This window comes from Nansenia antarctica (assembly GCF_963989245.1).
Source record: "Nansenia antarctica genome assembly, chromosome: 2".
Taxonomy (NCBI): Eukaryota; Metazoa; Chordata; class Actinopteri; order Argentiniformes; family Microstomatidae; genus Nansenia; species Nansenia antarctica.
In genome coordinates, this window is record NC_137675.1 from 24,268,367 (window position 1) to 24,280,613 (window position 12,247).

Consider the following 12,247-nt stretch of genomic DNA (forward strand, 5'->3'; position numbering starts at 1 on the left):
CAGTAAGAAGCTAAATAGAGAAACATATATAAAACAATTGCTAAGTGATCTGTAACAAAAAGAACATGAATGATTTTAAGCTGTGTTAGATGGTTGTCTTCAAGGATCAGGTTCAGTAATTGGCTGATCTTCAACGTATCTGACATCTTACTGCAGGGGTCTTGGTAACAGGTAAGACATTAAGGAAGATACACTTCAACTGCATCTATCCTTCATGTTGCATTAATGTTGATGTCAGACAAAATGGCTTCCATGGGTTTCTTCAGTGGTGTGGTCCCTTACACTGATAAATGTATGAGACCACAACCCACATATATGAAAGATGGCTTTCTTCTTCAAGTTGTCATGATTCTGTTTATTTTCTTTCTGTTTCCACGGAAACAGAGTTTTTTTTTCTCCCTCTTTGTCTTGGACGGCACAGTGTTGAGGTCAGAACAAAAAGGAAATTAGATTACAGGAGAAGACGTGATATTTCAGCAGCAGCAGCAGCAGCATCAGGGATTTAAAAAATGACCTTTTGATAAAACAAAAGGGGAAAAAAACTCTTTAAATATGATTCTTGACTTCCTCTTCATCTCCGTGTCACGGCATGTCTTCATCCAGACTCACCATCTGTCTCTGTGGGGAATATTAAAAAAAAAGAAAAAAAGGTAAACAGAAACTCAACACAACACCCAACTTCAGTTAGCCCACTGAAGTAAAGCTTAGCCATTAGCTTGGAGAGCTAGCGAAAGCATCCAGGTGGTACTAGCATGTCAGCTTACTAATCACCCAAGCATTCTTAAACAAATCACCCCACAAACCGCAATACATCACTTAGCTACCTACAATTCACAAAACAGGACACTAGGACACCTTTAGAATGTGGCAGTGACAGTGATGGTATGGTAGAGTGAGTGTGTTGGGAGCGTGTCTATGTTCCCACAGCCCGATGGTCCCACAGCCCAATGTTCCGACATTTCTAAGTAATCTAACTATATAACAGAGAAAAGTATGTGTGTCTACCTGTCTGAAGCCTCTTTTCTCCTCATTGGGTTGACCAATCCATCTACCCTAACCCTAACCCTAACTCTAACCCTAACCCTAACCCTAACTCTAACCCTAACCCTAACCCTAACCCCTAACTCTAACCCTAACCCTCGGATCGTGCTAAAAATGTTAGGGGGTCTTCCTAGCTCCATGCTACACCTCTCCACCAAATTTCGTGAAAATCTGTAATTGTGCATTTGGTTGTTTTTAAACAGTCGCAATAGCGCCACCTATTAAATATTAGAAATGTGGGACCATTGGGCTGTGGGACCACTGGGTTGTGGGACCATAGGGATGACCCCAGGATGACCCCAGTGTGTTGTCTGGTGAACGTACCTCAGGGTAGACGTAGCCGTCCGGGCTGTTCCTACAGATGTGCACCTCGTCCTCAGTGGTCTTCTGGTACACCGGGTTGTCAAAGTGGATGGTGTTGGTGTTCTTCAGGCGCCAGTGTCTCCATAGCAACACGGCACCGAACAGCACCAGGCACATCATGACTACGGGAAGAAAGAAGGTTCAGATGTCAGTTGGTTTATACAGCACAATAGACATATTACATTTACATAACATAGCATATGGATATATATTCATAAAGAGGGTTATAGAGAGGGGGAGGTTAGAAATGTATACTTACTGATGGGCAGTACGATGTAGAGAGTAGCAGGGTGTGATGACTCTGCCTCTTTGGGCATGGCCACGTATCCGTTATTGGCTGAATGAGAGAAAGAAAATATTTCAGTTAACATCAACATTTTCTTCCCAGTTAAGGTATTAGGGGTTCAAATCCTGCAAGATAAATAGTTAACAGTACTGTTAGTCCCCCACATGTGTACTAAGGGAAAGGGTCATAATGATCGTCTCTGAAAGGCAGAATCAGCCACTGATGTGATGTATTACCTTCAGCAGTGACCGCACGCTCCTGTGTGCCCTGGGGGGTGGAGGTCTGGTCAGGCTCCTGAGGCTGGACGCGGGGGGCAGAGGGGGTTGTCGTTGTGGTAGGTCTTGCAGCAGCTTTAGTGGTCAGTCTTGGTGTGGGTTTGGTTGGTCTTGCAGGTCTGGGGGGGAGGGGGGCTGCAGTTTTGGGTCCAACGGGAGCCACTGGGTCTGTAGAAAGAGAAGAGGAAGGGGTCAAAGGTCAAACATACTACAGGTCAAAGGTCAGATACTGTACAACAGTGCCCCTTAGCTAGACAGACATGACACATTGGCTGCATCTCGACAGTTTAAAATGGCTTCCTCTCCTCGTCTCTTGTCCTCAACTGCCACTGGTCTGAGTGAACTAAAGACTTGTTTTATTTTATTTAAAGCAATACATTGTAAGCTTATTCAGAGTAAAACAGTACACTGAATCAACATAGGAGCTAGATTCGGTGTTGAAAGACTGTCCACTCTTTCCTGACTTCTGTGGTGGTTTGACAGAGGACACACGTACCTGGCACGCACTTCCTCGCGTCTGGACCCAAGTTCATGTGATCAGGGCAGGCACAGGTGTACTTGGGGGACTGTTGGTTGATCTGGGGCGCAGGCAGACAGAGGAACTCACAACCACCGTTTATACTGTTACTCTCTCTACACCAGTTCTTTCCTATGAGAGAGAGAGAGAGGGAAGGAAAGAGAGAGAGAGAGAGAGAGAGTGAGGCATTAGACCACCTGACAGAGTGTTTCTACTAAATACTCGTTTGTCTGTCACTTGTTAAACAGCTGTTTTAAAGTGTTGTGTTTTACACTGTGCGGTTGCCATACCGATGGGCTGCTTGTGGTTGTGGTACAGCACGATGTCGTCCGGCTGGGCCAGGCCAGACACCAGTTCCGTGATGTCATTTCCTGTCAGACGGTTGGCGCTCATGATGGCTTTGTTGTTGAGATCGGACCAGAACACTTTCTCCTATAAAACCCAAAGAGGCGGGGGAAAACGGAAAAAACTAGGTTAAACCAAAGTGGATCATCATTCATACAAATCCAAACGCAAAAAGCCTTCTAAAGTATCACTCCTAATTCATAGAGAGGGGAAAAGTGGTACGCTTGACGGTTTGAGCTTTTGGTGTGGTAAATCTGGATGGCCTAGATAGAAACAGCTTGCACCTCTCTTCTTTCAACACCGCCATGGACTAGATTTTTGCTGAATAATAGGGCTCAAGCTGGCTAGCTGGGTGAAACTCATTAGCAGCTCTCATGTGTAAGACCCTGTTAATGCTGGCTAAACCCTCCACAGTCAGGGAGGGGTGGACGTCTGTTGCCAAGTCGCACAGGGGTGGGTGGTCTGGTCTGGGGTTAGGTTCTAACCTTTACCCCCCTTTGGGACTCCTCTGGGTCTTTTAAAGGGATAGTTCACCCAAAAGTTCACGTTCGTCAAGATATTTTCAGGTATTTTTGATATTTTCATACCCTCATCTTCTACTACACCCTCTCTTCACTTCTCCTCTATAGCTACCCTGATCATAAACGTGGTCCAGATAGTTGACGGTTGACAGTTGGTTGACAGTTGACAGTTGGTTGACGATGTTCACAACGACGTCGTACACACGGACCACAAACGACATGTGTATTGGAAAACGAACGATAAACTGCACAGTCATCGTCGTTGTTGTTGCTGTATGTTTTCTCACCTCAAAGACAGTCAGAGACACGGGGTGGGCGAGCTTGTGCTCGTCGAAGATGAGAGCGCGCCGCCCGCCGCCGTTGATGTCGATGCTGGAGAGGGTGTGCATCTTAGAGTCCACCCAGTACAACCTCTGCTTCACCATGTCTGTTCATGGAGAGAGAGAGAGAGAGAGAGAGAGAGAGAGAGAGAGAGAGAGAGAGAGAGAGAGAGAGAGAGAGAGAGAGAGAGAGAGAGAGAGAGAGAGAGAGAGAGAGGTGAAAGGTCAAAGGTGAAGGGGGTGATTCAGGGGTTATCCACAGCAACATTCATGCACCCAGAGAGAGAGAGAGAAGGAGAGAGAGAAAGAGAGAGAGAGAGAGAGAGAGAGGGAGAGAGAGAGGGGGGGAGAGACAGAGAGAAAGAGAGAGAGAGAGAGAGAAAGAGAGAGAGAGAAAGAGAGAGAGAGAGAGGGAGAGAGAGGGGGGGAGAGACAGAGAGAGAGAGAGAGAGAGAGAGAGGGAGAGAGAGAGAGAGAGAGAGGGAGAGAGAGAGAGAAAGAGAGAGAAAGAGAGAGAGAGAAAGAGAGAGAAAGAGAGAGAGAGAGAAAGAGAGAGAGATAGAGAAAGAGAAAGAGAGAGAGAGAGAAAGAGAGAGAGAGAAAGAGAGAGAAAGAGAGAGAGAGAGAGAGAGAGAGAGAGCCCGAGGGTTAGACACCAGATCAAACCCATGATTGTGCACGTCAACAAAAATTGGCCATCTTACAGAGGGCTATTGTTGATGCAGGAAATGCATTTAGTTACCTAAGAACCTACTGTATATGATTATGACCCATTAGGCAGTTACAACATAGAAGTTGTTAGACGTAGTCATTTACCCAGGGTGATGCCGGTGGGCCATACAATGTTGTCTGTAACCAAGGCAACGCGGTCAGCTCCGTTCAGCCCACTCTTCTCAATCTTGGCCTCGGTTCCCCAGTCAGTCCAGTACATGAAGCTAAAGAGGACAAACACACACATACAGTTAAACACCCACGTCTGAAAACTCTACTGCAAATTTTTTTTTTTTTAAATCTCTCTTTTTGAAATGGATCTTCAACCATTCCAATTGACAAGACAATTCTTTGTGGTACTTTTAACATAGATTTTTTTGCAAATTTCACATCTGAGTGTCAACCCCCTCATTAGTGAGAGACATAAAAAAAATATTTAAAAAAAAGGGTTTTCTTCCATCACTGAGACTGCCAATGGCCCCGAGCCTGAGCTGGATTACTCTTCCTGCTACGACCGGTGGATTGATGATTCACTTGCTTAGTCAAACGTATTGATTGTATAAGTCGCTTTGGAATAAGGCGTCTGCTAAATGCCCAAAAATGTAAATGTAATGTAACATTAACATTAACACGTTCTTCAGCTGGTTTAATTTAAAAAGTTTATAAAAACAAGGAGCTTCTTACTTCTTGACTGGGTCCACCACGAGGCTCCTGGGCTTCTCCAGGCCGTCCTTGATCAACGTCTTCCTCCGACTTCCGTCTGTGGTTGCCACGGAGATGGTGCTTTTCCCGCTGTCGGCCCAATAGATGTTGCCATGGATCCAGTCGATAGCGATGCCGTGAACGGCCACGATCTGGCTGTCAATCACTGTGCTGTGCTGGGAGGAGTTACCTGCCCCGACCATTGGGGCGCTGGGAGATGTAGTAAAGGTAAACACACGTGAGTTTCCTGTTCATCATGCGGTATGTAGACATTTTTTATACACATACGCATACACACACACACAGACGTGCACACACACACACACACACATACACACGTGCACACACATACACACACTCTCACACAGCACACAAATCCCCAACTCTACCCGTCACACACACACACACACACACACACACACACACACACACACACACACACACACACACACACACACACATATACACACACACACATACATTTAAATAAATAAATGTTGCCATTTAGCAGACACTTTTAATCCAAAGCGACTTACAATTACGAATTACAGGGACATTCCCCCTGGAGTAACTGAGGGCTAAGTGCCTTACTCAAGGGCACACTAGTAGTGGTGTGGTTTCAGGTGGGATTTGAACTCACAACCTTCCGATCACAAGTCCAACTCACTATCCACTAGACCACCACTACCCCTGCATACACAGCACACAAATCCCCAACCCACACATTTGCCCCTCCCTCTCACCTGTAGATCTTTTTGTGGAAGAGATCTGACCAGAAGATCCTCTTCCCCTGGATGTCCACATCCAGCACCACTACGTCCTTCAGCTTGGGGATGAGGCAGGTGTACTCGCCGTGGTCCAGCGTCATCTTCCTCACCTCGTGGCGGTTGGTGAACAACAGATAGGGCACAGTACCTGGAGAGGAGACACGTCACGTTCACGTTGAGATTACATTTTTAGTAGAGAAGACCATTAACAGACAGACCCTCAGATCAGGAGTGCAGAGGAAAAGATCTAGAAAGATCGAAAACAAATGGATTGCTGATGCACTGGCCAAATGGAGCCACGCTGACTGTCTGACATTAAATCAAATCAGTCTCCAAACCGTCTTCATACTTCGATTGGAGGTAGATAAAGCTAGCTTTGGCTCATGACAAGGTCAAGCTCAATTGACCATAGTGGCTTGGGGTGGTCCAACGGTCTAGCACGATGGGCGATGGCCTACAGTGCACACATTATGCCCATGTCGGCATGCTTTTGAATCCGGCCTCTCCTCTTTTACTTTCCTATCTCTCTTTACTGCCTCTATCCAATAAATACTTGAACTGCCCCCTACTCAAAAAGAAGAGTTAAATCCCACAAAGATGTACCTTCGTCAACAGCCTTGCAGGCCTTGGTCCTGGGGTCCAGCTCGTATCCCGGTCCACACTCACACTTGTAGCTGCCGGGCAGGTTGACGCAGGTCTGGCTGCACGTGTCGGGGTTGGCACACTCGTTAATGTCTGTCGAAGAAGGTCAAAAAGGTCAGAGGTCAACGGTGAGAGACAGTTGACATTCCCCCCCCCCCCCCAAAAAAAAGAGTCAGCAACCAGCAAAACAGGCCTTGTAAACTACAGCGACTAGAGTTGCGTTCAGAGCCATGCAAGCGTTGTAAAAAAGCTTCACCTTCGCAGGTCTTCTTGTCGTCCTTCAGGTAGTACCCCGCGGGGCAGGAGCAGTTGAAGCCGATCTTCAGGTCGTGGCAGGTGTGAGAGCAGCCGCCGTTGTCGGGCAAACACTCGTTGTCAGCTGCAGAAAATAGACACAAGAAGAAGAAGCCACCATTATCCTCCGTGTCCATGACTGGTCTTTTTCCTCTTTGTGGTGGATCAAAAACCAGTGACCTCACTCTCCAAAACCACTCATTATCCACAGACAGTCAGACCAACCGGGCTACTTGGCATGCTGCGACTCATCATATTTTCCTAGTTAGCTGAGTTGTGGTTCGTTTCTTTTCCATTGCTGGTATATATAAATATATATATATATATAAATATATATATATATATATATATAAATATATATATATATATATATATATATATATATATATATAGAGAGAGAGAGGGAGCTATATAGAGCAGGGTTCTCCAACTCCAGTCCAGGAGAGACACACTGGGTCTGTGCAGGCCCTTGTTCCAGCCCAGCACTAACGCAACCATGAACGTCATTGAATAATCAACTCATCATGGTCTCTCAACCAGTCTCTCTGGACCACCGTGATATCAATTGAATCAGCTTAGGTGTTAGTGTTGGCCTGGAACCAAAGCCTGCCCTGCACACCTCCCAGGTAGGTTCTAGGTTCTCCAGAACCAGAGTTGAGAACCCCGGTGTAGAGAAAGCTCCGACTCACCGCATTCTTTCAGAGGTTCGTCGGACCAGTCGCTGCAGTCCCGGTTTTTGTCGCACACCTTGTCCATGGTGATACACTCACCACTACGACACTTGAACATGCTGGGGCCTTCACACGTCTTAGCTGAGGAGGAGGAGGAGAGTTGAACATTAGATCCATGTCTTCGTCTATCAGGGTTTCCCGTGTGAATACAAGACTGATAACAAACATCGATGGTAGCTCGGAGTGAGATATCAGAGTGAGACTTATTATGGTTTTCTGTACACATAAAATACTGATATTTAAAATACTGCAACTTAAGAGAATAGAAACATATTGTATAAATGATATATTTGATATATTAATGATAAACAATAATGTATACATATAATTTAATCAATATAATACTACTACTACTACTACCACTACTATTACTACTACTGCTACCACTACTACTACTACTACTACTACTACTACTACTACTACTACTACTACTACTACTACCACCACCATCACCACCACCACCTATAATACTAATACTAATACGACTACTACTACTACTACTACTACTACTACTACTACTACTACTACTACTACTACTACTACTACTACTACTACTACTACTACTACTACTACTACTACTACTACTACTACTACTACTACTACTACTACTACTACTACACCTACTACTACTACTACTACTACTACTACACCTACTACTAATAATAATAATAATAAATATATATATATATAATATAAATAAAAAATAATGTATTTGTTATATACGTAGTATAAATAGTGAGACAGAGTGAGACTGACCTAAGTCGCAGCCCGACTCGTCACTCTGATCTCTGCAGTCAAACTTGCGGTCACACTGCAGCCTGCCATGGATACAGGAGCCGTCCTCACACTGGAACTCGTCTGGCCTGCAGGTCGCCAAAGCTGAGAGAGGGAGAGAGAGAGGGAGAGAGAGAGAGAGAGGGAGAGAGAGGGAGAGAGAGAGAGGGAGAGAGAGAGAGGGAGAGAAGGTTAGATATACAGTACAACCAACTGATTGAATAGAAGGGTGGATGGGAAAAAGAGAGAAAGGGCAGCAGCAGGTTAGAAAAACAGCAAAGAGACACCGGAAATTAAAGAGTCCTAAATCAGCCAGAGAGTGAGAAAGAGAGAGAGAGAAAGGAAGGGAGAAAGAGAGAGAGTGAGAGACAGAGAGAGAAAGGAAGGGAGAGAGAGAGTGAGAGAGTGAGAGACAGAGAGAGAGAGAGAGAGAGAGAGTGAGAGAGTGAGAGACAGAGAGAGAAAGGAAGGGAGAGAGAAGAGAGAGAGAGAGAGAGAGTGAGAGACAGAGAGAGAGAGAAAGGAAGGGAGAGAGAGAGAGAGAAAGGAAGGGAGAGAGAGAGAGAAATGAAGGGAGAAAAAGAGAGAGAGAGAGAGAGGGTGTGTGTGGGGGGGGTTGGAGGGGCAAGAGAGAGAGAGAGAGAGAGCGTGTGTGTGTGTGGGGGGGGGGGGTTGGAGGTTCATGAGAGAGAGAGAGAGAGGTACGGTACCACGTGTATCATCCCTCCCTCCCACACTTACTGCAGTTGACCTCGTCCGAGCCGTCCTGACAGTCCACGCCGCCGTCGCACCTCCAGCCGCTGTGGACGCACTCCCCGTTGCCGCACAGGAACTCGTGGGCCCCGCAGGCCTTTGGCACCACGGGCTTCCCATGATGCGTCCCGGCGCAGTTCTGGGGCCACTCGTCCGAGCCGTCCTCGCAGTCGGCGTCCCCGTCGCAGGCCCAGAGGCGGGGCACGCACACGCTGTTGTTGCACTGAAAGGCGTAGGAGCTGCAGGTGGCGGCCGGGCAGGAGGCCTCGTCGGACCCGTCCGAACAGTCGCTCTCGTCGTCGCACACGAAGGAGGCGGAGACGCACTGGCCGTTGGCGCAGCGGAACTCGTCCTGCGTGCACGCCTTCGCCACTGAGGGGTGGAGGGAGGGAGGGATGGAGGGAGGGAGGGGTGGAGGGAGGGAGGGAGGGATGGAGGGAGTTAGGGAGGGAGGGAGGGATGGAGGGAGGGATGGAGGGAGGGAGGGAGGGATGGAGGGAGGGATGGAGGGAGGGAGCGAGGGAGGGATGGAGGGAGGGAGGGAGGGAGGGATGGAGGGAGGGATGATTAAGAATAGAATCGTTTTTTGAATAGAAGGAGTGGTGAATGGACAGATTAAGTGAGTGGATGGAAGAGTGGGTGGATGAATGAATGGATTGCCTAAGCCAGCTAATAGATATGGCTGATCTGGCTAACGTATCGTAGGCCTCACCACAACTCTGCTCGTCAGATCCATTGTCGCAGTCGGCTTTGCCATCACAGTGCCACCCTGCAGGTATACACTTGTTCATGCTGCCGCCACAGCTAAACTCAGTAGGCAGACAGGTCTTGGCGTCTGCAGAGAACACACCGGAGAGAGAGAGAGAGAGAGAGAGAGAGAGAGAGAGAGAGAGAGAGAGAGAGAGAGAGAGAGAGAGAGAGAGAGAGAGAGAGAGAGAGAGAGAGAGAGAGAGAGAGAGACCGGAAGACGATTAAATCACAGTATGAGTATTGAGTAAGTTGTAGTGAAAAAAGGGAAATAAGGGGGAATTCACATATTGGCCAATTGTGTGAAGCCATGGGAAGCCAGTAGAGATTCACAAACAAGTTGGTGCAGGAGAGGAAAAGGAGTGGGGGGGGGGTTTACTCACCACAGGTAGCTTGCAGTTCATCACTTCCATCACCACAGTCGTCACCGCCGTCACACACCCATTTACTGGTGATGCACCTCCCGTTGCCACACTTAAACTGCCTCTCGCTGCAGGTTACAGCCTCTGTGAGAATAAGACGGATACCTTTTAATCTACGTGTTTTTTTAATTTTTATTGAACAGACAAAGCACTTTATTGGATACTTTACAACATGCACACACACACACACACATTTTTTGGATTTAATTGCCATGTTTGACACAGCGTTCAAACAGCCTCGTACAGGTGAGAGAGGGGTTGAAACCTGTTCGTAAGAAGGGGGGGGTGTTTTAAATCAACGATTAACAAAGTCACAATCGGGACAAGTTAACGTTCAACAACACTTAACAATAAACGGGAATCATCTACCGTCTGGCCATTAAGATTTGGATTATCGCTTAGGTGTGTGAATTTCTCACCCTTTACCCTTTACAATGTGCTTATCTCCACAGGGGTCAACAATTATGATATGAGCCGAAGACTTGTGCCATGAGTGAGAGGAAGAGGCACTTTATGTAGACTACTGTTTCTATTTACCCTCACACGACACATAAGAGCTCTCAACTGTCAGCAGTGGGACTGTGGCGGCCATCTTAGCTTGTCATGTCAATCAGCAGAAAGGCTGTCGCTTGGTAACCGACCAACTGTCAGTTGTCTCTCACAGAAAGAGAGAACTTGAAAGAAAGAAACTTGAAACCAAACAAGATCAGTGTGTCACAATGGAGGCTTGGACCAGTCCAGACCACACACATAATGCCTAAACTCCCCCCATACAGATACACTATTATCATTGCTGCATAAACATACAGCATCCGGTAACTGAAACAGTTTATGACCTGGATAGGAGTTTGTGACAAAGAATTAAAAAATACCATTTCTCATGTCTTCCGTCTGCCAGTACAGGCAGCGTGAGGTTTAACAGCCAGACAACATTTGACCTCAAATCGACCCCAGTTTATTTTGGACCCCAGAGATCGCAACCCTGTTAAAGTCATCCCACCGACCAAAGGCCAGAGGGGCCTCTCCACACCAAAGTGAGAGCTGACAGGTTGACGCTAATAACCTGGCATTGGAGACCTATGATGCTCTGTGGGTCAACATAGCCTAATTCCGCTCTTTGCGTTGTCAAATTCTTCCTTCCTGTGCCTTCAGGCTGTTGAGTCACATGAGTCAGTGGCCTCTGCTTGTCCCTTTAAGACAATAGGGGAGGGGAGGAGTTCAACAATCACACCACCAGTTGCTGATTGGCCCCAGAGTGACATTCCTCATAACAAGAGCCCCACAGAGAGCCCACAGCGGGAGGCGGGGACTACCGGTCACAACACCAGGAAGTCTTTGAACCTAAGCTGCAGACAAATGTTGATAGTTGTAATAGTAACCACTAACACAACACTCCCCCGCCCCCCCCCCAAACACACCCACACACACCCACACACACACACACCCACACACACACACACACACCAGCAACCGGTTCCAAGAGACCTTGAGGATGTTTCAAAAGATGGTGAGATAGATGGTGCAGGCTTACTCAATGTTTGGCATCCATGGCCTGTTCATTACCCTCCTCTGAGAAGGATATCAAACACCGTAAGGGGTGCAGTGTATCTAGTCTTGTGTGTTGTTATCGTTGGCCTGATTGGCTTGAGAAAAATGACCAGAAGAAATCGGAAGAAGACCCGTCTCTCCTTAAATGACCCCTCTCGTATATTGGATCCCACACGCACGCACACACGCACATGCACACACACACACACACACACACACACACACACACACATACACAGGACTGGTCAGGCGTGCGGCCAATGGGGTTTCCAGGGATTGAGTTTCCTTCGCGTCTTCCAGCTGTTCTTGGAGAGAGCGGCGATACGTTTATGAGGCTCGCCCGAGACTTATAGGGCGTCTCAAGTGCAAGTGAAAATGGAGAGGTTGCCCTGGTCATGCAGCCTGCCTCTCTCTCCTTTATTTGCCCTATCCCCTATCCCCTCTCTCTCACACTCTTTCTCTCTCTCACTCCCTCTCAATGAAACTCA

At 47.2% G+C, this 12,247-nt stretch overlaps 1 protein-coding gene across 1 annotated transcript; it reads right to left on the minus strand.

Moving 5' to 3' along the window:
- Positions 1–582: 582 nt before the first annotated feature.
- On the minus strand, positions 583–10,803 carry ldlrb (low density lipoprotein receptor b; the record flags this gene model as incomplete). Its single annotated transcript, XM_080522871.1, has 18 exons — positions 583–618; positions 1,366–1,526; positions 1,664–1,741; positions 1,927–2,133; positions 2,462–2,614; positions 2,773–2,914; positions 3,636–3,775; positions 4,485–4,603; positions 5,064–5,291; positions 5,825–5,996; positions 6,452–6,583; positions 6,747–6,869; positions 7,474–7,596; positions 8,272–8,394; positions 9,031–9,414; positions 9,755–9,877; positions 10,173–10,295; positions 10,749–10,803. The coding sequence occupies 18 exons, from the start codon at positions 10,801–10,803 to the stop codon at positions 583–585; spliced, it is 2,622 nt and encodes an 873-aa protein (XP_080378997.1).
- Positions 10,804–12,247: the final 1,444 nt, after the last annotated feature.